The following is a 21,138-nucleotide window of genomic DNA, read 5'->3' as shown; positions in this document are numbered from 1 at the left end:
AATTAAATCATCCTCTGAGTCAATACATGCGTGTCTGCGTGGATAACCATGCCTGCAGATAGCTGTGCAACCATGGTTACAGTCTTTTAGGTGCTGGGATATTTGGGACAGACTGTAATTTTGGCTCTGTGGCTGTATATTTCAAAAGATGAAGGGGAATCTGCTGGAATAGGCTCTGTTCCTCTGGGTCTTTGGAAGATGGAAATTGTCAGGCTTTTGTGGTGGTTGTGGCGTGAGGATGTGCAACAGCGTGTTTGTGCTTCAGCATAATATGTGGTTTTATTTATTACCCTTAAATAAGGAAAAAACACCCAGGAGAGGACTTTTATTGTCGACCATGGGCTGTAGTGAAGAATTACCCCTGAGTGACCTACTCAGGTCCGGATGGACCATTCCCTGCTCCTTGGCTGTGCAAAGTTTAGTCGCGCTTAAATCCATCGGTGAATGACACAGAGACCCGTGGGGCCCATTTTGCACGGGGGGCAAAGCAAACCGCTCGTGGAGCTGGTGGGAGCTGTGGAGTTCATGCCACCAGTTGATTTACCGCTGAAACAGCGATGCTGAGCCAGGTCGATAAAGAAGCCAGACTCCGAAATGGAATTAAATAATTATTCTCACTTTCTTTGACTGCAGGATGATCCTATTAAAGAAAAGAGCCTGGATTACTGGCTGGCTGCCATTTTCCTCTGAGCCTGTCTCCAGATTGGATTTAGCTCTTTTATCTCCTAATCCCCAGAGCTTTTTCATGTAGGAAGTAATGGCATCCAAAGGCAAATTTAATTTTGACAAGTAATCTGACTTCCGTTCCTTTTCTGGAGTCGGGTTTTAATCCTGTTTGCTGTCTGAACTGCATTATGTGGATGTATTTAAAATCCTTACCACTCTAAAATCTTTCAAAGAGGGAGAAAAATAAGGGAAACTGCCAGCCCGAAAGCAAGAAATAGTTACTTATCAAACATTTCAAAACAGTTTATTGCTGCCGGTTTTATTTTAACCCCCACGTTACACTTCAGCTTGGCTTTGCGCTTCATTATTTTGCTCCATTGCAAGTGTTGGAATCACTTGGAGTGGAAATTTCAGGTCTTTTCCAGCTCTTCTGTTTGTGTCCAGCAGATTCGGTCTGGATTGTGTGTGCAGGGAAGCCACAACCCCTTGGGGTGGTGTCCCTTTGTCACCAACGCGCTCCAAGGGCAGAGGGTGCTGCCTGCCACGTGTTTGGCATTAGGCATCAACCATTGCAAAAAAAAGCTAAAACCACATCACAGAGAAAGAGTAGGGTAATGGAGCTTCAAAGACACTCATCTCAGCAGAGAAAATATGTATTTATGTTGTTATTACGTTTCTCTAACTCCAGGTCCCAGAGAACCACGTTGAGATAAGGATCAATTGAACTGATGGTTGGCTATTTCCGACACAGTGACATCTCACCCTGTGCTGTTGCCCTGATTCAGACCAGCTCAGAGTTTACCGCTTCCCTGAAAATATAAATTGCAAATAGGGTTTGCTCCTCCTGAGAAAATCTGTGCTTTAGACTAGGGACTGGTTTCACAAAAAGCTATAAGATGCAGAATGTCCCTGTCACTCTGCAGCAACTCAGCTGATGGCTCATTATTCCAACACGTAAATACCTGACTCCTGCAGAAGCCAAATGTGCATCTTGAGGTGTTGATGGCATCTCACTATTATACAAAAAAAAAAAAATGTATATCTGTCTCATTCTAGCTTGGTTAAAAAAAAAAAAAAACTCAGCAAAAGAAGGGATTATGTATAAATACATATATTTGCAAGTGTCAGCCTCAAAATAGGAAGAAAAACTTGCAGCAGTGCTGTGGGCCTGGTGGAGATGGAAATGAATTGGTTTTATGCAGCCGCTGGTCCGAGGGAAGGTAAGTGAAACAAATGGGGGCTTTGCTGCGGGCACGTTGGTGATGAAACCAATTAGGGGAAGTCACGTCGCGTCCTATGTGCCAACACGCTCCATTAGGCTTCGGAGCAAGGCCACATGCTTTCTGTATAAAAATAGTGTACAGGCAGCATTAGTTAATCGAGGGGCAAAATGGTGAAACCACTTTCTTTTGCAGTTCCTGTGTTTTCTTTCCTCCTTCTTCCTAAATCAGCAATTCATCTCACTCAGGGTCTGTCATGGGAAGGGGATGATGATTTAGAGGATCAGTACTGCTCCAGGGGTGCAGGAGCTCGGGAAAAACATTTGGGCAGGGTTCTTATTTGCAGCTACTTTGAGGTCTCTGAAATAAGCAGCGCTTTTCCAGCCTCCTTTTTTGACCGCCACACCTTGGCTACGCTTCCACCTGCATCCCACTTCAACACCACCATGCACTGCACAAGTTTATGGATGGGAACTGGAGGGTGTTCTTGTATATAGCTGACTGAAAGGTCACGTTAAAGGATGTGTTTGAAGCCTTCCCTGATGCAGCTGTAACCACCTGAAAGCTTATGGCCAGCCAGCATCTGCATCACAAACCAGAAAGCTTGAGTCTATTGTTGCTCTATTTATATTTCTCTTTGGTCCCCCTAAAGAGGAGGGATTTGCAGATGCTGTATCTGCTCTGCCCTGGAACAGGTAACAGGGACTGTCACAGCTGAGCCAAAATCAGAAACAAGGCAAGCTCACCCCCCAGCCACCCCATCTATCAGCCTCCACCTTGGCTTAACAAGGACCAGCTCTGCGATTAGAGCAGGGCAGATTGAATTTGCTCGGGCTGCGGTTGTGACGGATGTTTCCTAGCAGCCGGATGGTGCATGTGGTTCTGAACATTTGTGTTAATAATGATGATGAGTACTGGAAATATGGCTCTTCAGGAAATAAAGATCACATCAGCCCAAACACCATGTAAGCTTCATTTCTTTCACAAGGCAGACTACTCGGGCATGAAATACTGTCACTCTTTACCCTGTGGATGACTGATTCCAGACTTGACCTAGTGCAAGCCAGTGTAAGTAAACACATTTCCTCCATAGCTCTAGTAAATGATCTAAGCAATCTGAGAATGAGGAGAGAAGGGAAAATAGTGTCCTGGTGCTGCTGGATGAGTTTAATATATTTTTCTTCTTGTGTTTAGCAGGTTGTTTGTATGGGGATGGCGAAGGCTGCATCCATCAACGCACGATGACGTCTGGCTCTGTGGTGGGTGTGACGTTACCCGCTTGCTCACGTGCGGTGTCTTGGGATGATTCACTGCGATTCCGAGTCCCATTTGTCACCAGCCCAACCCACAGCTTTTAGAAGCAGTTTCTCCAAAGCTTTTCAAGTGTATTTCAGTTTACTTAATCCAGGTCTGGAACCAAACTGTCTCCCTGCTTGATGTGTTCATACCTGGGGTTTAATGCAGGTTCCTGCTCCATTTACAAGGGACACAGCCAATGGTAATCTGCAGAAGAATCAATTTATTTGTTTTTGCTGACAGCATTTAAAGCCTGAAGTACTTAAATCTAACTTTACAAATAAGCCATTTGCTTTGGTTTGTTGTCGTTTGGGTTTTTTTTAATAGATGAGGTTCATTATAAACTATTTTTAATTTCACCTGCTTTGCTACCTGATGTCAAAACACAAAGCTCCCAAAACACCATTGCCAGCAGTAACCCAAGCCAAACTGCAGGCAGGAACATGAGGATGAATTTAGTAAAGATGACTTAGGAAGATTATAACTACGGTAACAATTCTGCCTTATGCCATCCTGGTTTGTATTTTCAGGGAAGGGGCATTGAGGGGACTGAAGCTATATTACGATTTCAACACATCTGCAGCAAATAGAGATTTCTACTGGACAGGTAAGTACAAGCTTGTAGAGGGGAAACAGTGGAAAATCAGGATAGGAAATATCAACTTCTTACAAGCAGCCTCTTAGTGGAAAACAGAATATAAGGACCACAAACTCACTCCCTGTATAGCAAATATTTAGCATTGTGTGTGTGTGTGTGTTAGTGGTGGGTGCCTGTCTCAGGGCAGGACAGGTGGTTTCCTGCTCAGATGGTGTATTCTGGTCTAGTTGTGATATTTTACACCTCTCTGGCTGTAAACAACGTGTCTGCTCCACTGCGGCCCCTCAGCTGGTGCCCATGAGCAATGAACCCCGATGCCCGGGATGGAAAAGGGTTTATCTGGCCAAGCAGGGATGAAATGGCAAAGCCAGCTGGTCTGTCTGCAATGCGGGGACTTGTTATGAGCTGTGAAATGGAGCGGACCTTGTCTCTTGGGACAGATGGAGAGGAAAGGACGACAGCCAGAAAATGAAAAAAACACAACACAATTCCAGCCAAGTAACACGTCTGGCTACCCAGTTCCCCCCTCTCTTTCCCTTTAATATTAAAGTAATAACAGTACATTATGTGGAACTGATAAGCCCCTCTCAGGACTGCACTTTTAGCATGTGTAGCCTGAAGGGTGATTGACAAACTAAGAAACATGGTTGTGTGTTTGGGAGTCAGTGACAGACGGTGGAGTCTGATCCCTGCACTGCAGGGAAAGCTTGAAGGAGAAGATGAGCAACCTGTCTCTCTCTACCTTCTTTTCTTTTCTTTTTTTTTTTTTTTTTTTAGTAACTAAAAATACTTATATTCATATTATCTTTCTGTAAATACCTCCACAGGCATGCTGCAGTCGGGCTTTACAAATTTCCGCAGAATCTCTTGGGAGCAGCAAGAGCCTCTGAAGAAGCAATATTTGGACGGGAAACTTATGTCCTCCAAGCTGGCAGGTTGCAACACTGACACAGATTTTCTTGTAGCTGCAGAGCTCTTTGTATAAAGGGTATAAAGTCCCCCCTGCTTTCTCCTCCTTCTCCCCTCCATTATTTAACAACTGGCTATGATTTACACGGTTCATTAATGCAATGCTAACACCAACATACACATTCCCAAATAAGCCAGAAGGTTTATATTTGACCTGGGCCCTCTGTTCACCGCAGATGCCCCAGAGGATTTGAAGAACAGTGATTTGAAGTGATTGCATTGGCTAAGGACGTTACACAGTGCAAATACGATTGGATGCAAGCGTTTAATTTTTAAAAAACACAGCTATTGGAGTGCCTTTGAGCCACCAAAAATGACAGTTTAGGTTCCTTCATGGTCTTGGCTCTTTCTTCTCCCTGAGGACAGGAAAGGGGAGCATGACCTGTTTCAAACTGGAGAGGTTTCACCAGGCAGCTTGGCTGGGGTTGCTCTGAAATGTCCCCACCCTGGGGGGCTGACACCCCCGGCAGAGGTTTGGGGTGTCCCTGTGCTGCTCACCCCCTCCCAGGGAGCACAAACCAGCCCTCCTGCTCCCAACCAGCTTCCCAACAGCGAGCACATCAGGCCCAGGGACAAACCATAGAGGTGATTATTTGTCCCTCTCGGGCTGGATTTTTATTGCTCCATTTTGGTGGTTGTGGAGCGAGGGGAAGAAAAGGAGAGGCTTTAAAATGATGATTGCACAATAAATGGCAGCAACTCTGCTAATGTGCTGAGTACTCACAAGCAGCTGCTAGTCAAACCACCCATAAAGGTTTGCTTTGATGAGGTTTATAACCTTTCCCCTTGCTGCAAATGGCTTGGTTGGCTCCTCGCCCTTTCCCAGGCAGGTGCTGAAAACTCAGGGAGCTGGAGCACCAAAGGCACAAGACCCAGAGCACCAGGAGGGGATGGAGTGAGGGCTCCCTGGGGACCGGTGCGATTCCCTGAGCTCCCTTTATATTGTGGAGACCATCAGGCTCAGAGATGGGGGATCTAGCGAAAGGAAGCCTGGAAAAACAACAAGAACAGGAGAATAGGTTGCTGAACACAAGAGGGAACAAAGCAGTGAGACTGTGCCCAAGTTTTCATGTGCCAAAGACTCCCTGGGGTACCCCCGTGGATGGCTCTGAGAAGGTGTTTCCTTCTGCAAAGTTTATTAAAGAGGCTCCCAAAAGCAGCGAGAGAGTGACAGATCCTTTACTGACATAAATAGGCCTGGCTACACTTATTAGGGTGTTTTCTTTGCCTTTTCCACCCCAGACGAGAGCTGGACCCCAACAGTTTTAACCCACGAAAGCCAGCATGTTTCTGTACATCCTACAGCTGCTCTCACTAATTAATCCTTCCTACATCCTCTCAGGCCTTCTGTGATCTGCACATCTCTCCCTATCTGAACCCCTCCCAACTATTTACATGCAAAAATAATCATTATGGTTTCTCTTTCTGGCTCCCCAGGCTGCAGGAAACATCCCTGGCGGATTTGGCAGGCGGGAGAGTTTCCTGGGGAAAACAAGGCGCCGCAGCCCCGGTGCCAGCTCCACCCCCGGGAACCCCGGCACCAGCCGAATCTGAGAGGAAAAGAGACATTTTTAAGGATATTTCCTTGGGTTTGCAAAGAACAGGAGCTGGATAAAGACCCAAGTTAGAGACTCTGTCCTTGCTCAAACCCTGGCTGCCCGTGAGCACCTATAGCTGCCACCTGGTTATATACGTAGGGAGCCCAGGATGGGAAAAGGCTTCTCTGGGCCAGTGTCTCTACAAGGAACAGAGATGGAAAGAGTGGAGACAGCTGTCCCTCTGTCCCCTGCAAGCGGAGCTGTCAGCAGTCTCGGGAGGATGTTAAAACAGGAGGAGAAAGGCAGATCCTGGTGGGTCTCCATGGGGAAGCCCAGGGATCATCCATAACAGCCTTTGGCTCGGTCTGAAAGGAAGCACTGAAGGCATTGTGAAGTGTCAAAGTGAAGACGCTTCTCAAAACACCCCTGTGGACTTATTAACTTCAATATTGGATCTTCTGTCTTTTCCAGCAGGTTCCCAGCTCTAGGCGTGCAGCCAGCTTGGCTGTAGGTCTGTTTATTTTGCAGCTAATGTAGCAGCAGCATCAATTCCAGCTAACAAATCTGGGAATGTCAGAAAAATGATATCCGGGTCCCGTAGATAATTTGTGACATACACCTGGTAAACAGTTGTTAGTAGGACAATTAATCCAGCTCTATGGCAGAGGAATATGAATGCCTTGCAGAAGTGGACACGAATTGTGGAAAACCTATCATCAGAGCAATAAAAGCACATGTGCCCTGTTGATCATCGCTGGGCACTGCTGGATGGGAAAATTGCACTTGGAAACAAGGCAATGCACACAAAAACTCGTCTGTAAGTGTTCCCTGCAGTACCTCTGCCTGTAGGACTGTAAGTGGCATCTGACTGCTGCTCATCTGGCACTGTGCTGCAAATGAGTTTGAAATGTGACTGTCCAAACTGAACCACCAGCACTTGTTACCAACCCCATTAAGCTTTAAACAGCACTTGGGCCTTGCTCCTTGCTCATCCATGCTGGGCTCGGGTTATTTAACACATGGGCTCTGACATATGTGGACCAGCTGGACCATGAACTGCCAGGGACCCAAAAACTGGGACCTGCAGCCCCAGCCCTGCCAGGTGGCACCAACCAGGAGGTTCCTCCTGTTGGGAGAGGAACAAAAAATCCAGCAAAAAAAGGCAGGAGTAGGCTAAGAACTAAAGAAAATAAATTTAAAAATTTATAGGTTTTGCCTTTTCCAATAGCTTGAATGAGATTTCAGTGGGTGCCGCTTTTCTGTGGTCCCTGTGAGTGCTGGGTTCTGCATGTTGGTGCTTGCCGTGCACAAACTCTTCCCTTTCATCCTTTCATCTTCTTGCCTCTCTCTTATTTCTAAATATGCAAATACATCAGAGGAGCGTTTCAAACTCCTGGCTACAAATAGATCTGAAGGGCCTTTGAGCTCTTGAGAGGCTCCTGCCTTACTCAGAAAAAGAATGTATGGATGCTGTGCATTCCCTCTGCAGCACCTCCTGGCCGGATCCAGCGTGAGGTCCAGTCCTGGCTCCCCTTTCCACCCTTCCCTGAGGTAAGTTTGGCTCCATCTCGTGCAGGGGTTTTGGGGAAAGAAGCACAGGGTTGATGAGCTGAGTGAGCAGAGGGAATGTGGGGCTTTGATTTTAAAACACTGAGCGTGAGTCATAATTCTCAAGAAAAAGGAACAAAAAATATATATACATGTGGCAGCTGGGATGCTCGGTGGTTTTGAAAATCTCTGATTGGCTCTGATTGAAGTATTGAACTGCAGCGGCTCTGCTGGAAAATCCTGAATGAAGGCACCGAGGCCCTGATTTGGCTGAGCACACCCGGCTTTGTGCGGTCGGGGATTTGGCGCCATTGCGGGACAAATCCAAGGCAGCGGAGCTGGCTGGAGGAAACTCTCCAAGAATACTCCTGTTATACCCGATATTGCATTTTTTTTCTGCATTTAACAGCCTGGCCAGCTTTTGTTAGGTTACTCCATTGCTATTAATTGCTCTGCTTTAAATGCTTGAAAATTGAAACCCGGGGGAATTTGGGCTGTTCCCTAGGACTTGCTCACCTGTGCACACGCCTCCTTTCCCCCCAGCTGAAACCCCTATTTATTGCCCTCTGGTTACTTTAAAAATACCAAATGCTCAGAAAAAGACTTCAGTTCAGATTGGGTCCCCAGGCTGACTTGTGGTGTACGGTTTAATAAGGCTGTTTTATGTATGCTGTACCCTAAATCTAAAGGTCAAGGGGTTTGGTGGCCATAAATATTCAGTCCGCGCAGACTGGGTCTTTTAAACCTCCTTTTAAATATTTATGACGGTGCTTCCATGGCTGCAGGAGAATGTTGTAATAGTAATAAGAGGGGAAGAAAAAAATCCTTCTGTACCTAAAAGCTCAGCATGAACCATTTTCATATATTATGCATCACTAAGTGCTGTTTATGGCTGTACTTGACAGCATCCATACTGGATTACAGCAGAGTGTGTGAATTTGGGGCTGTGCGGAGCCTGGGGTGCTGGAGGGAATTATCCCATCATATCTAGTCTCTTAATGAAGTACCAGGCTCTAGTTTGTGCCAGCTGAATGGTGGGCAAAGGCGTGTGGTTACTCTGCTGTTTATTCTCTCCTGATATTATGCTGAGAAGCACAGAGCAGCATCAGCTGCAGGAAACCATGCCCTGGCTTTCCCAGGGCCATTCGTTTTGGTCACAGCTGTGTCCCACTGCTGCCTCAAAGAGCTCTGCTGATTCTGGGGAAATTGGCTGAAAATGAGAGTGGGTGGGTTGGATACGATTGGAACTGGGGTCACACGTCACCCCCCACCCCGTGCCGGATGTTGCGTTTGCCCCAGTGCGATGCGATTGCCGCTGGAACGGGAAACTGGTCTCTGTGGATCAAACTGGAGGAGCTCAGGGTGAGCCAGGAGGGAGGTCAGCGAAGCTGAAATCACTTGTAGACTTTAATCAGCCTTTAATTAAAACTGAGATGGGCTTTTGTGCCTGTGCAGAGCAGCGCAGCTCAGCCTGATGCATCCTCCCAGGTGCTGCTGGAGAGTGGCCTTGTTACCCGTATCTCTTTAATTTTCAGAAGTGCTTACGGTTTAGGGGAAAGTGCTATGTCAGCATGGATTCCCAGGGCTCATGAACTTGTATTGTGATCTTAATTTCCCACGTGAAGTCGTTTTGTGCAGAGTGAGGGGAAGCCAACTGGGTCTTCCCACACTGCATTGAAATTGGCCCCCGAGCTCTAAAGAAATAGTAGAATGATGGACAAGCGAATGGATGCACAGCGTGCATACAGAGCGGAATGTCATAGGCTTCATTTCCTTAGGAAATCAGGTTTAAAATTAAGTCTAATCAGAGTTAAAAAACACTGCAGTTACCCTAGACCAAATTATACTATAATGTACTCGGTATATTACATTTTCAATAGCAAAGCAGCATCTGCTCCATAAAATGAAATGTGTGTGTCACCATATGTAGGCAGCATAATGTGGACTCAAATTAAATAAAAACATTTCAGGGTATATGGTCCAATATGCAATCTGGGCCCTGGGAAATGCTGAGATTTACTCTAAAGTTCTTAGCAGTTGGCTAAAACGCTGAACCCAAAACACTGCAAACTTGTTTTTTTAGCAACATAAGCTGTTGTCTGCACTTCCCTCCCTATGAACCAATATTACTTCTGAAAATTCAGGAATGTATTTTCTTTTAATATTTCTTTTTTAATGCTCTGGTTTTGGTGGGTTTTTTTCTTGGTCTGAGGCTTTTTGCATCTTTTCAGCAACTGCAAAATGTCTGAGAGAGCAGAACCCCGAACAGCAGCAAATACTGTTTGCCATCTAATAGCTGCCCTCCAGAAATACCATGGAAACTCTTGGAGAGCACACCAAAGCCCCATAAACCACTCCAATAGCCTGTTAAAATAATAAAAAGAAAGAGGTAAACTCTGCCAAATTATTCTCACCTTTTCCAATGATTTTTTGACCGCTGAAATCTCTCCCAAGCAAGGGGCTTCTCAAGCAAGGATGCGCAGTTCAGTGCTATTTTAACAGAGCTCAGGCTGCTGAACTGCACAATGCAATTTTCCCTGTGTGACTGGGGCTCGTCGAGTCTCCGATGTTGGTTGTTATCTTCCTTGACCCCATTTGTTGATAGGAAAATGTGGTTTAAAGCGTGGAGTCCCTCCAGGTGACAGAAACACCAGGAATATGCTGGAGGTTTTGCCTGCTTGGGTAGTGGCTGAGTTTTGTTATCATGAAGCATTGATCCTTGTGTGAGCTCAGGGCTGCTGGGAAGCTTGCAAGCCCTTGAAAATCTGCTAATGTGGATTTTGTTTTCTTTCAAAGAGAATATATCAAGTGCAAAAAAACCCTACTTTAAAGTACCAGGAAGGACGGTGATGTTTGCACAGGAGCAAAAATTCTACCCTTCTGCATCAGGTTTGCCTGGCATGGGGTTTTAATTCTCTTGCTCAGGTCCTTGAATTATTTGGATAAAGAAGAGGCCAGGAAAGGCACCATTCTACTCTTTAAAAGCTGGAAAACAAAATTTCCAACTGTGAAGCTTGGACTGAAGCATTTGATGAGGGGAAAAAAAACAACCATACCAGAAAGCAAAGGAAAACATGATGTGGCTGATGGAACTAGCTGTGCAACCATCTGGAAATTTTGGATACACTGGTAAAGACCCTGGGAAGTCACTGGGGCACAAAGGCAAAATGCCCGTGTGCTGTTTGCACCGGGAAAAGGGAACTCAAGACAAATGACAGGGAGAAGACTGTCACCAATCTGTTCGTGCCTGGGGCACTGTGGTTGACAGCAGACTTTGCCTTGGGGTTGTGTGAGAATTTGTGCGGCAATGGGGAAAGAACTCGGCATCTCCCAGAAATCGGAGGCACGCAGCTGGATGTCACTGAGACTGGATGTCACTGAGACTGGATGTCACTGATGCTGCTGTCTCACACATCCACCCACCGCCCCATCCTCTTCACTTCTGCCAGCCATGTGCTGCTTCCGTGCACCAAACAAAGCGACGAGCTGCAAAACTTATAGAAAAAAGTCAATCTGAATGAGGTTTGTTTTCTCTCTTGTCATTAGGTCTGTCTTGTCTAACCTCCCCCCCCTACTCTTCATCTTCTTCACCTCCCCATTTCTTCAGCTGCTGTGTTATTTCTCCTCTCTGGTGGAAAAGGCTGGTTTTTACCATTCCCCGCGCACGCTGCTGCTTTCTGACCTGTTCTCACTCGGTCTCCCTGAAGCATCAGCGGATGAATTGAAGTCTGGTGGCGTCTGCTCCTCAAGCCACTTCTGAGCAGGAAGGTGAAGAGCTGCAAAGAATGAGAGATATCTTCTTAGGAAAAAAAAGTATACCATGTTTTCAGATGTGTGTGTATCTTGCTTTTCTTGTCCTTTGGGTGCGTTTTGAACCCCCGGTGCTGAGACAGCAGGTGAAAATGGATGGGAAGTGGCTTTGCCTGACCCCACATCAACAGCTCAAGAGATCATGTCCTCAGAGAAGGAGGTAAATTCATGAAATTTGCCTGAAATCAGCTGAAATTTGCCTTAGGTCTTCCTGGAGCCTCCGTACCTTGGGAGAAAATGCAAAACCCATCAACGTGACTGGGGATGCATTAAAGGGCCAGGTATTGAAGATGCATTCAGATGGGGCACAGAGCAAAGTGAAGAGCAAACTCAGGTGTGTGGACAATGTGGAGAATTCAGATGAAGTCTCTACACATGCATTGGCCAAACATGCTGTATCAATGTGGTGTCTCTGTTGTGAGGGGACACAGCTGCAAATAAGATGTTTCTGGTTGTAAACAGTCCATAGGCTCGTGCCAGATCACTTTTCAAAATGGGAAAAAGAATAAACAGCCTGTAAATACTTGTGACCCTGGGGCAACAGGACCATATATCCTGTCAAGGTGTGTGGTTTTTACTGTTCCATGACAATTTGCTTCGCTGTTCATGGAAAAAATATGTTGGTGCCGTTACCTTGGCAACTGCCGCATCGCGTTATGGTGATGCTCTGCCCAAGGTACGTGGAGCCCTGGCTTAAAGCAGCATGTATGGCTTCATGTTGCCTTTCCCGCTGGACAGGGAGCAGGGCTGAGCCTGGCCCCTCGCCAGGGATGTGCCAGAAGTTGGTAAGGAACGAGGAGGAAGCGAGTTAATTTAGATGTACTGTTTGGACCGCAGCACTGTCTGATCATGGCCCACAGCCGCTTTGGACTACATGCAGTGTAAACTTGCGAGAAAATGGAGGTGTTTTCCAAAAGTGTTTCCACTTTGTAAGGAAAGGAAAAGGGCATTAAGTGACCATGGGCAGGCTGGATCTACTTTGTTCAGGTGTCTCCACCCTTCCTGTCCGTATTAACATCTTCTACTAGACTGAGCCAATTTTCCAAGAAAGACCAGGGTTTGCTGCCTTTGGGTTGATGCCAGTAAAAACCAGCAATGGAGAAATTCACCCCCAGTATCTGTAGCTGGGATCCTGATGCAATTCCAAAGAGAAGAGGAAAAACTATTGCACAAGCAGCCATGGTGGCATCCCGGCTGCTGGAAGACAGCATCCTGCATTCATCATCATCTGTCTGCATGAAATCCACATGATTGCAAGTGGAAGATCTCTCCCCATCCATGAAGTTTGCTTTCTTTTGTTCTCTGAGTGTATTGGGGCTGCCAGAGTTGACTTGAACCTCTGGCTCTTGCGCTTCTGGCTGGGAAAGTCCCCTTCAGTGTGGGGCATCCCTGGACATCCCGGCAAAGAGAAATTAGGCAGTACCAGTATGACTATATGCTGCTTGGGGGGACCAGACAGGCAACCCATTTCCCAGGAAGGAATTTGCTTTCTTGTGGTTTTCTGCAGGAGGGACCCATTGCAGGGAGCAGCTAACAGCAGGGCAGGGCTTGAGGAGCGTTTCAATATCTTCAGTGCAGCATCACCCTGGTACGCCCGACACCAACATTTCAGGGGAAAGCACGCAAAAAAAGACAGTAAGCTGTTTTCACCGATTTCATACAAAAGGCAGGACAATCGAGCGTGGAAATAGGTCTTTGGAAAAAAGATGTGTCTGAAATGTGCTTTTCTGTAGGTAACAAAGCACTGTGAAGCTGTTTTCACCGCGCCTGGAAGAGTTTTCATCTCAGAGAGGAGGAAAAGAGCAGGACCCCAGCAAACAAGAGGCACTTGGGTCTGGGATTTCAGGTGAGAGGGGACGGCAGAGCCAGGAAAGCTCCAGCCAGGGACACCGTCAACCTGCTTCTTGAGGAGAAAATAGGGAGTTTTGTTCTTTAAATCCAGATCCTAGTAAAGGGCAGAGAGAACTGGGCCATATGAACTAAGGGCCACCATCTGGCCCTGTGCAGGGAAAGCAATGGATGGGGCAATTTGTTTTCCCTTTCATTTCTCTTGCTTTCTGTGATTTACACCCTGGGAGTGGAGCTCCATAGGACAGGGCTCTTTCCTGGAGGAAGGACAGTACAGGGGCTCGAATTCAATAACAAGGTTCTTGATATTAATTAAGAAATACTTAAAAAGATTAATAAATTAAAACAAATTGCAGAGCTGATGCTTCTGTCATTTACACAGGTGCAAACTGTGAATATTACCATGAAGGTCAATGAAGCCAAATGTGTATAAAAGCAAAGGAGGGAGAGAAAAGAGATCCTGCTTTTGGGGATATGCTGTTGATGACTAGGAAAAGGTGCTGTTTCTGGTACCACTGTGGAAAACACGGGGAGTTTCTTCTGTTCTGAGGTCTGTGACACCCAAGCTGAATTCAGCTTCCATGGTCCCAGCAACTTAAGGTGCAGCTGATCTCAGCATTGGTAATTTTTGCATGAAATAAACTCTTACTGCTCATTTTCTGCACCTCTCAAATCTGTGTTGAGCCCTGGGAGCTCCAGCTACACCATGGAGCATCCTGAGCTGCATCAACCGCCTGCTGCCTTGTGTCACAGGGTTCAGAGGAAGCTGCTCAGGTGGGTTTTGAAGGCACTTTAGACCGTGCTCCCAGCAGAGAAATACAGCCATGTGTAGCTTGCTACTCCTCCCTCCTTCTCCTTATTTTTGGGACAACTTTTTGTCCAACTGCAACCCCTGCCAGGGAGAAGGTAACACCCATGGTAAAACACAAACAAAACCGCACACCACCTCCTAAGGCACCAGAGGCGGCCGTGTTCAAACCCTGTCACACCACTGATGCTTTTGGCTTCGTTGCGCAGCTCTTGATAAAGTCAAAGGGAGCGTAATGCTTTTTAAAGGTCCTCAGCTTTTATGGGCTATAAAGCATTGACCTTAAAGGGAGGTGCTGAGGGAAGTATATTAAAGATAGATGTATGTGGGATAAGAGGACATGCCAGCTTTCCCACATCTGCCCTCTGGACTGCCTTTTTCTAAGATCTTTTTAAACTGTGTTGATTACCTTCCTAGGGAAGAGCTGCCTGATGCTGCGGGTGCTGCCGAAGCCCACGCTCAGGTTCAGGACAGCCTTCCCTTGGACATTTGCTGATCGCAACACACGGAAATCTTTTCTTTCCAGTTTATTCTCAGCCATTTGTCCCCACTGAGCCTCAGCCTGGGGTCACCGTGCTGCAAATTTCCTGGTTCTGCTGAATGTTGTGCTCTGGGATCCCAGGACCTGGCAAAGGCCCTGGGTCAGCTCATCGCTACAGGCATCCCATCTCCTGCTCCAGTAAAAACCAGTACCAGAGGACTTCGGAAGAAACCTTTTGCAATGAGCAATCAAGGGGGAAAATCCTCTTGTGGAGCCTCTGCTAATTGTGAGCACGTGGCAAGCGACTTGTATTAAATCATTCAATAATCATTAAGAGAAGATCTGCATTACGTTTCTCACCTCTGGAAAAGGCGGATGACGCCATTCACCTGCGTTGCCAGGTATTAAGAAACTTCATAGTATTTACAAGATCCTGGGAAAACGGTGGTTTGGGGAGCATTCGAGGAGTGTGTGTGAGACAGGAATGAGGGTAAACAGTCCCTATGGATTTGGGAGGAGAAGGGCACAGTGTGGGGTGGGCAGTGCCCGCAGCCCCCCAGCAAAGTCCGCAGAGCAGCAGCAGGACCCTGGCAGGGCGCTGGGAGCAGGTGCAAGGGCGAATGCCCAGCAGAGCCAGGTTTAGCACCGACCTCCTGCCGCCTCCCATTCTTTTGAGCCTGAACCTTGCAGTGGATGCTGCTCAGAGCCCTGTGTTTGAGAGGGCATCTTTGCTTGGAGGTTGGTATTTTGGGGCGGGGGATTAGACACCTCTGACCCCCTCCAGCACCCCTGAAAAGGAGGGGGGAGGCAGCCCAGCAGGTCCTTGAGCTCTCAGGAGGGAGGGAAGGGGTTAATAACCCCCCAGCCCTGGTCAAACCAGCATCCGCCGGCCCCGCACCGCCGCTCCCGAGGCTGCTTTTCCCCGGCTCCTTTTGCCGTCTGTAGTTAAATTTCCCCCGCCTCGGTTGATGTCACATCCTGTTCCACAGCCATCCCCTGCTAGTAGCCAGCCCTACCAATTCCTTCTTTTTTTTTTTTTTTGTTAATCCCTGTCCTCTCCCCATCACCCCCCCTTTTCAAGGCAAACTTTTGGCAATAGCGGAGATAATCATTTCGTGCTCCGTTGAATTTCTCCTCGCAAATGTCTTCTGATCAAGGGAGCCATTAAAATAAAAAAACAATTGCCAGAGAGCCAGCACCGAGAGCAGAGGAGAGAAACTGGGATCCCAATAAATATGCAAAGTGAAGGCTCTGCTGAGCAGATTTCTTGCATTGCTTCCTGGGGGTGCTGAGAGCCGCCTGGAGAATTATTCTGATTTTTTTGTTGTATTTTTTTTTATTGCGTTTTCTTGTCTTTTTTTTTATTTATTTTTTTTTTTTAATTTTTAATTAAAAGAATAAGAACAATAAAGGACTGAGGAGGCAGCGAGGCGCTCGGTGATCGGCACAGGGAGGCTCGCCCGGAGGTGATCTGTATGCAAGGTGCCTAGAACTGGGTGCGAGACATGCAACCGGCAAGCAAGCTCCTGACCCTCTGCTTCCTCATCCTGATGGGCACAGAACTCACCCAAGTAGGTTTCTCTCTTGCTTCCCCCCCCCCCCGCCCCAACACCTCCCCCCTTTTTTTCTCCCTTTCTCCCCAACGCCATTTTCTATTAAACCTCGAGAGCACAAAAGAAAACTGGAGTGGGAAGCTGCAGCTTTGTGCCCCCATCCCAAGGCACCCCCCGTTTGCTCAGCCCACAGTGCAGGTGGATCCTCGGGGCCTTGGAGGGGGAGAGCATGTTGGAGGGGGGCTCAAGAGACCGGATCCCAGAACTGGGGGACAAGGGGCTGCCCCAGTGTGGTCCCCCCGGGGAGTTTTGGGGGGGACACCCCACCTGCCCGCCCCACTTGTGGGGCAAGTTGTGATGTGGGGCTGGGGGGCAGTGGGACCCTGGCTGGGGTTCAGCGAAGTTCGGGGCTCCCTGTCCCGGGTCCCCGCAGGGACGCAATGTGCGAGTGCGGTGGCGGGTCCCTCCTCGTCACCCCCCTCCACGCCAGCTCCTCATTTGGGGGTAGCTTTGCTGATTTTAGGTGACATTTAAATGTCCCTTGATGTTTCCATCTGTGACAGGCTTGTGGGAGAGAGGAGCATCTTATTTATCTCCCTCTTCCCCTTCTACTTTTTTTTTTTTGCTTTTGTTGGATTTTAATGCTTGCAGTGACTGTTCTGGCCCCTGGACTGAGTGAGTAGTGGGGCTGGGGTGAGGAAAGGAGGCACACAAAAGCCATCTCTTGCAAGTGGAACTAAAACTCCATTTGACTTCTTTAAGACAATTGGGGAGAGGGAGGCAGGGAGCTTGTCTTTTGCTTTCTGGGTTGTTTTTTTTTTTTCCCCAGCCACTCAGGAAAGGAAGAAAAGTAATTGCAAGAGGATGCTCTAGATTGTGGGGTTAATTGTGATGCTGCCTGGAAGCAAAAAAAAAATAAATAAAGAAAAAGAAGCTATAAATAGGAGAGAAATGGAGGCTTCTTAGTGTAGGAGCAATTAGCAGCTGGGCTTTCATCCTGGATGCTTTATGTAGATTTTTTCCTTTCTCCTGCTGATAATGGTCTCTCCTCTCACTGCCCTATTGCTGAAGTTTCAGTAGCTGAAGCCTTTTGGCTTTGCACCCTCAGAGTATTTCTGCTGCCCCCAGCAAGAAATGGCTAAAGAGCTGCCTTAATTGCATGGAGCCCTCTGGAGAAGGGATGAGAAGGTAGTAATTACGGCGGGGGGAAGGAGGCAATGAAATCCAAGAGCTGTGTGGATGAGGAGGGGTGGGAAGGGACCAGAACTGCGAGTGAGTGCCCAGGAGAAGCCCATTGTGTGTGAGGATGCTCAGGAAAGGCGCATGCGCCGCGCTGGACAAAGCAGCAGCGGCCGCCAGCATTGCTTGGGAATCAGCAGAAAGGGGCTCCTGGCTATGCAGCAGCCCCACGGCCAGCCCGGGGCTGTGGCAGAGTCATGGTGGGGCCAACTGTCACCCCCCGTCCCTCCAGACTCCACTCCTGCCCACCCCCATGGGTTGCACCCTTGGCCTGGGGACCCAGGTGGTGTCCCCTTTCCCACGGCTGTTGCCATCCCCATCGGCCTTGTCAGCCTCCGTCGCTCTGCGTTGGTGGGTTTTTTCAAGGACACGGAGTTATCAGCTCTTGTGCCAAGGATGCTGCTGTGCTTGGCTACTTTGCCTTTTCCTGTATTTTTTTGTTGTGGGTTGGTTTTTTTTTTTGGTGAATGCAGCACTCCAACTTTTCACCCAACTTTAAATCGGGGTGGGGACGGGGAATCAAACCTGCTCTGAACACTGCAGGCTGACTTTGGCAGAGTTACCTCCCAGCCCACTGACCCCAGGTTGGGAGCCCCTGCTAAAGCCCTGGCTTTGCTGAGCCACCTTCAGCTAGAGCTGGTTTCTGCTTTGCAGTGTTTACCTGGGCTTTGGTGCCTGCAGGTATCCGAGTCCTGCCAGCCATGCAGAGCTCTCCCGCCAGCATGCCTGCTGCCTCGCTTGGCACTGCAGAGCCCTTTCAGACTTGTAGCATCTCGTTTCGGCAGCACAGCTGCCAGATGCAATTCCCAAATACGCCTTTCAGCCCAGACACCGCCCAGCTCAGTGTCTTCCGTGTTTAATTCAGTGCCGGATTCACATCTCTATCACACATGGAGTCTCTCCCACCCCCTACAGAGATCCCGTGCTGGGAAAGGAGGGATCGAGGTTCAAGGGAGAGAGGTTGCTGATTTAGGCAGCTTTCCCTGATGATGCAGAAGCTACAGCCGTCCCCTCCTTTCCTTCCCTGCAGTGACACTGCCAGGCCAGCACGGGAGAAAAGGAGAAATGGGGAGATGGGCGGCTGTGAAATGGGGCTGCAGGGGGTGAGCACGTGGCTCTTCTTCCAGCTGGGAGCTGGGAAAGCTCTGCTGGTGGAGGTGAGGGAGTTGTCTTCAAGGTGTTGGTACTGCAGCATCCTCCGATGGGCCCCTTTGCAGGGGGGAACGGGTGCTGGTGTTTGACTGGCGGCACAGGGGTGACACACACACTGTGGGCTGCACCCGCATGCTTGGTTGGGGCTTTGAAACCAGCCTAAAGTGGATGGTAGTTTTACCTGTGAGAAACAAGGGGGAGCTGCCCCTGCATGCCCCCCAACATCCCAGTCCTTTGCAGATTTCCCTCGATCCCCCAAAGTGCTCCCAGGGTGGGGCTGCAGGAGCCCCAGCCCCAAAGCAAGACCCGCACCAGGCTCTGGGATTTCCCCAAGCAGCCAAAGGTTTTCTGATTTGTTTTGTGCCTTGCCTTGGCTCTCCACAGGTTGGTGATCAAAACCTGAAATGACGTGTTGGCTGAGTGGAACGGGCTGGTTTTGGGGTATAGCGGGGTTTTGGGGTGCAGCACCCTCGCTCCAGCTCTGCGTACAGCTGGGGGCTGAGGGCTCCCTGGGCAAAGCGTGGGGCTTTCTTGCCTTGTTGTGTTCTGGGTGAGACCCAGGACGGCTCCTCTGCAGCCGTGGAGGAGCAGAGCCAACTTCTGCTCTCTAAGGATCTGCCTGTCATGTGCAGAAAGACGGTGCTGCCAGGAGGGCAGAGGATTTGGGCTGCTGTAGTAAAGCCAGGGGTATCGGCAGAGGGGGCCTTGAATGCCATCTGCTTGTCTGTCTGTCTAGCCTGTCCTTTTGTCATGCTTGGTGCTTGCTGGTGAGCTGCTGAGATATGACCAGTGAAAACCTCATTGCTTTCCTTGAAGTTTCCCAGGCGCGGAGCAGGGCAGCCGGTGCTGTGACATCCGCTTACCCGGTAATCATTGGAACCACACAGGAAGAAATACCTTCCTGGAGCAGGCAGTTATTAAACATTTAGGGCTTCTAAAATAAATATATAAAAATTCCATTGATTTTCCTGAAAAAGGACATCGGGTCCCTCTCGGGGCTGTTTTCAGGAGAGCACTCCCCTGCCCCCAGCCCCATCCAGTCTGGCTGTACTGGTCCCCTCCATCCATGGGGATGTTCCCAGTGCCCTGTGTGCTGGCTGGGCTCTTCCCTCCCCTGTCAGGGAGAAACTCGAAGGATTAAGCTGCAAATCTGCAGCCTGTAACAGGAGGCAGCTGCCTCATCTCATAAACCAATTTGTGTCTCGTTTCACTAACTTCAGCTTTAACCAATAAAAAAGAAAGGTAATTTTCAGCCCTGGGTCTTATTTATTACTCAGGTTATCAGGCCCTGTAATCAGTGTTAGCATCACTGCGTAAAGTAATACAAAACTAATTACTATCTGAGTGAGTTAGACAGATGAAGGCTGTAGACTGCGTTGACAGCGGAAAAAGCTAATTCTCGAGTTATGAGTGATAAGTGTTGGCTTTGCTGTGGTGAAGCTGTGAACAAAAAGGAGCAATGCAGGGACAGGGACACCCAAGGAGTGCTCCTCTGGGGTTTGTTGCCTGTGGGTGCCTTGGTTGGGCTCTTTGGAAGACGCAGGTGGGCAGGGAGACACCTGAGAGGTTGAATCAGTCAAGCAAGTCCCCCAAAAAGCAGATGATGCACTTGGGGAAACTGAGGCACAGAGCCTGAGACAGAGGCACAGACTCTGAGACAGAATCTTAGCGCCAGCAAATCCCACTTGTTGGGGAAGAGCACCTCAAAATCTTGATTTTCCTTCTTTTGTAGACTATAGCCATTGCTTGCCACTGCCCTCCCAGAGCTGAGCCCAGGACCCTGCTCTCAGCCTCCAGATGGGTTTTTGTCCTGGGTTTTGGCCCTGGCAACCATTCTTCCATGTTCAGGACCCAGGTCCTGGCTCCCAGCCTCCAGCATTCAAAACCAGCCAAAATGCAACAGATCTCCTGGAAGGATAAGAGCAGGGGGACAGCTCGTGCCAGCCCTGGGGCCAGGAGCGCAGCAGCAAGCGCCCCTGGAGAGATGCCGTGTTTTCTAGCGAGCAACATGCGGAACAAGTTTTTCGGTGTAAAGGCACTTTCTGACTGGAGGCGTGTGCGACTGACCCAGGGAAATACGTCAAAAAAATCATCATTCCCAACCAAAACATCCGAGTAACAGGAACCTGCTGACATGCCAACGGAACCTGTGCCGACTTTAATGGGCTCTGATCTTGCCCAGAGGCTCTGACATGGATTGGCACTTGCTGGTAGAGCAGGAGTTTCATGTCAAGAGCAGCTTTAGCTAAACACAGATTTAGCGGAGTGAAGACCTGCAAAGGGGATTATTCTGTTCTAGTGTAACATAAGAAGCGTGTTCCTTTTGCTGCAGCGTTTCCACATGCTGTGCAGATGACAAAAGGGAAGGTTGCAGAGCGTTTGGGATGTAGAAGGAGAAGTCCCAGCGTCCAT

The 21,138-nt window shown here is 48.5% G+C and overlaps 1 protein-coding gene and 1 long non-coding RNA gene across 4 annotated transcripts in view; both read left to right on the top strand.

Moving 5' to 3' along the window:
* Nucleotides 1-817: 817 nt before the first annotated feature.
* LOC110354979 (uncharacterized) lies at nucleotides 818-15,177 on the top strand. Of its 3 annotated transcripts, none has more exons than XR_010467173.1 (7): nucleotides 818-3,145; nucleotides 3,713-3,789; nucleotides 4,608-4,768; nucleotides 6,187-7,838; nucleotides 13,379-13,491; nucleotides 13,876-14,114; nucleotides 14,828-15,177. It is a non-coding gene; the product is annotated as an uncharacterized LOC110354979 (long non-coding RNA). The 3 variants fall into 3 exon arrangements; XR_010467172.1 differs by having other exon boundaries at nucleotides 13,876-14,267; XR_010467171.1 differs by lacking the exon at nucleotides 13,876-14,114.
* A 548-nt stretch (nucleotides 15,178-15,725) lies between these two features.
* The window catches only part of OLFM1 (olfactomedin 1), a 30,744-nt gene continuing 25,331 nt past the window's right edge, over nucleotides 15,726-21,138 (top strand). The window contains exon 1 of the mRNA XM_021280032.2: nucleotides 15,726-16,353. Coding sequence (XP_021135707.1) covers nucleotides 16,288-16,353 — 66 coding nt within the window. The 5' untranslated portion in view covers nucleotides 15,726-16,287. The remainder of the gene's footprint in view (nucleotides 16,354-21,138) is intronic.

The sequence above is a fragment of the Columba livia genome, chromosome 19 (assembly GCF_036013475.1).
Source record: "Columba livia isolate bColLiv1 breed racing homer chromosome 19, bColLiv1.pat.W.v2, whole genome shotgun sequence".
Taxonomy (NCBI): Eukaryota; Metazoa; Chordata; class Aves; order Columbiformes; family Columbidae; genus Columba; species Columba livia.
The sequence above is the reverse complement of the archived record's forward strand: the minus strand, read 5'-3'. Positions and strand labels throughout refer to the sequence as shown.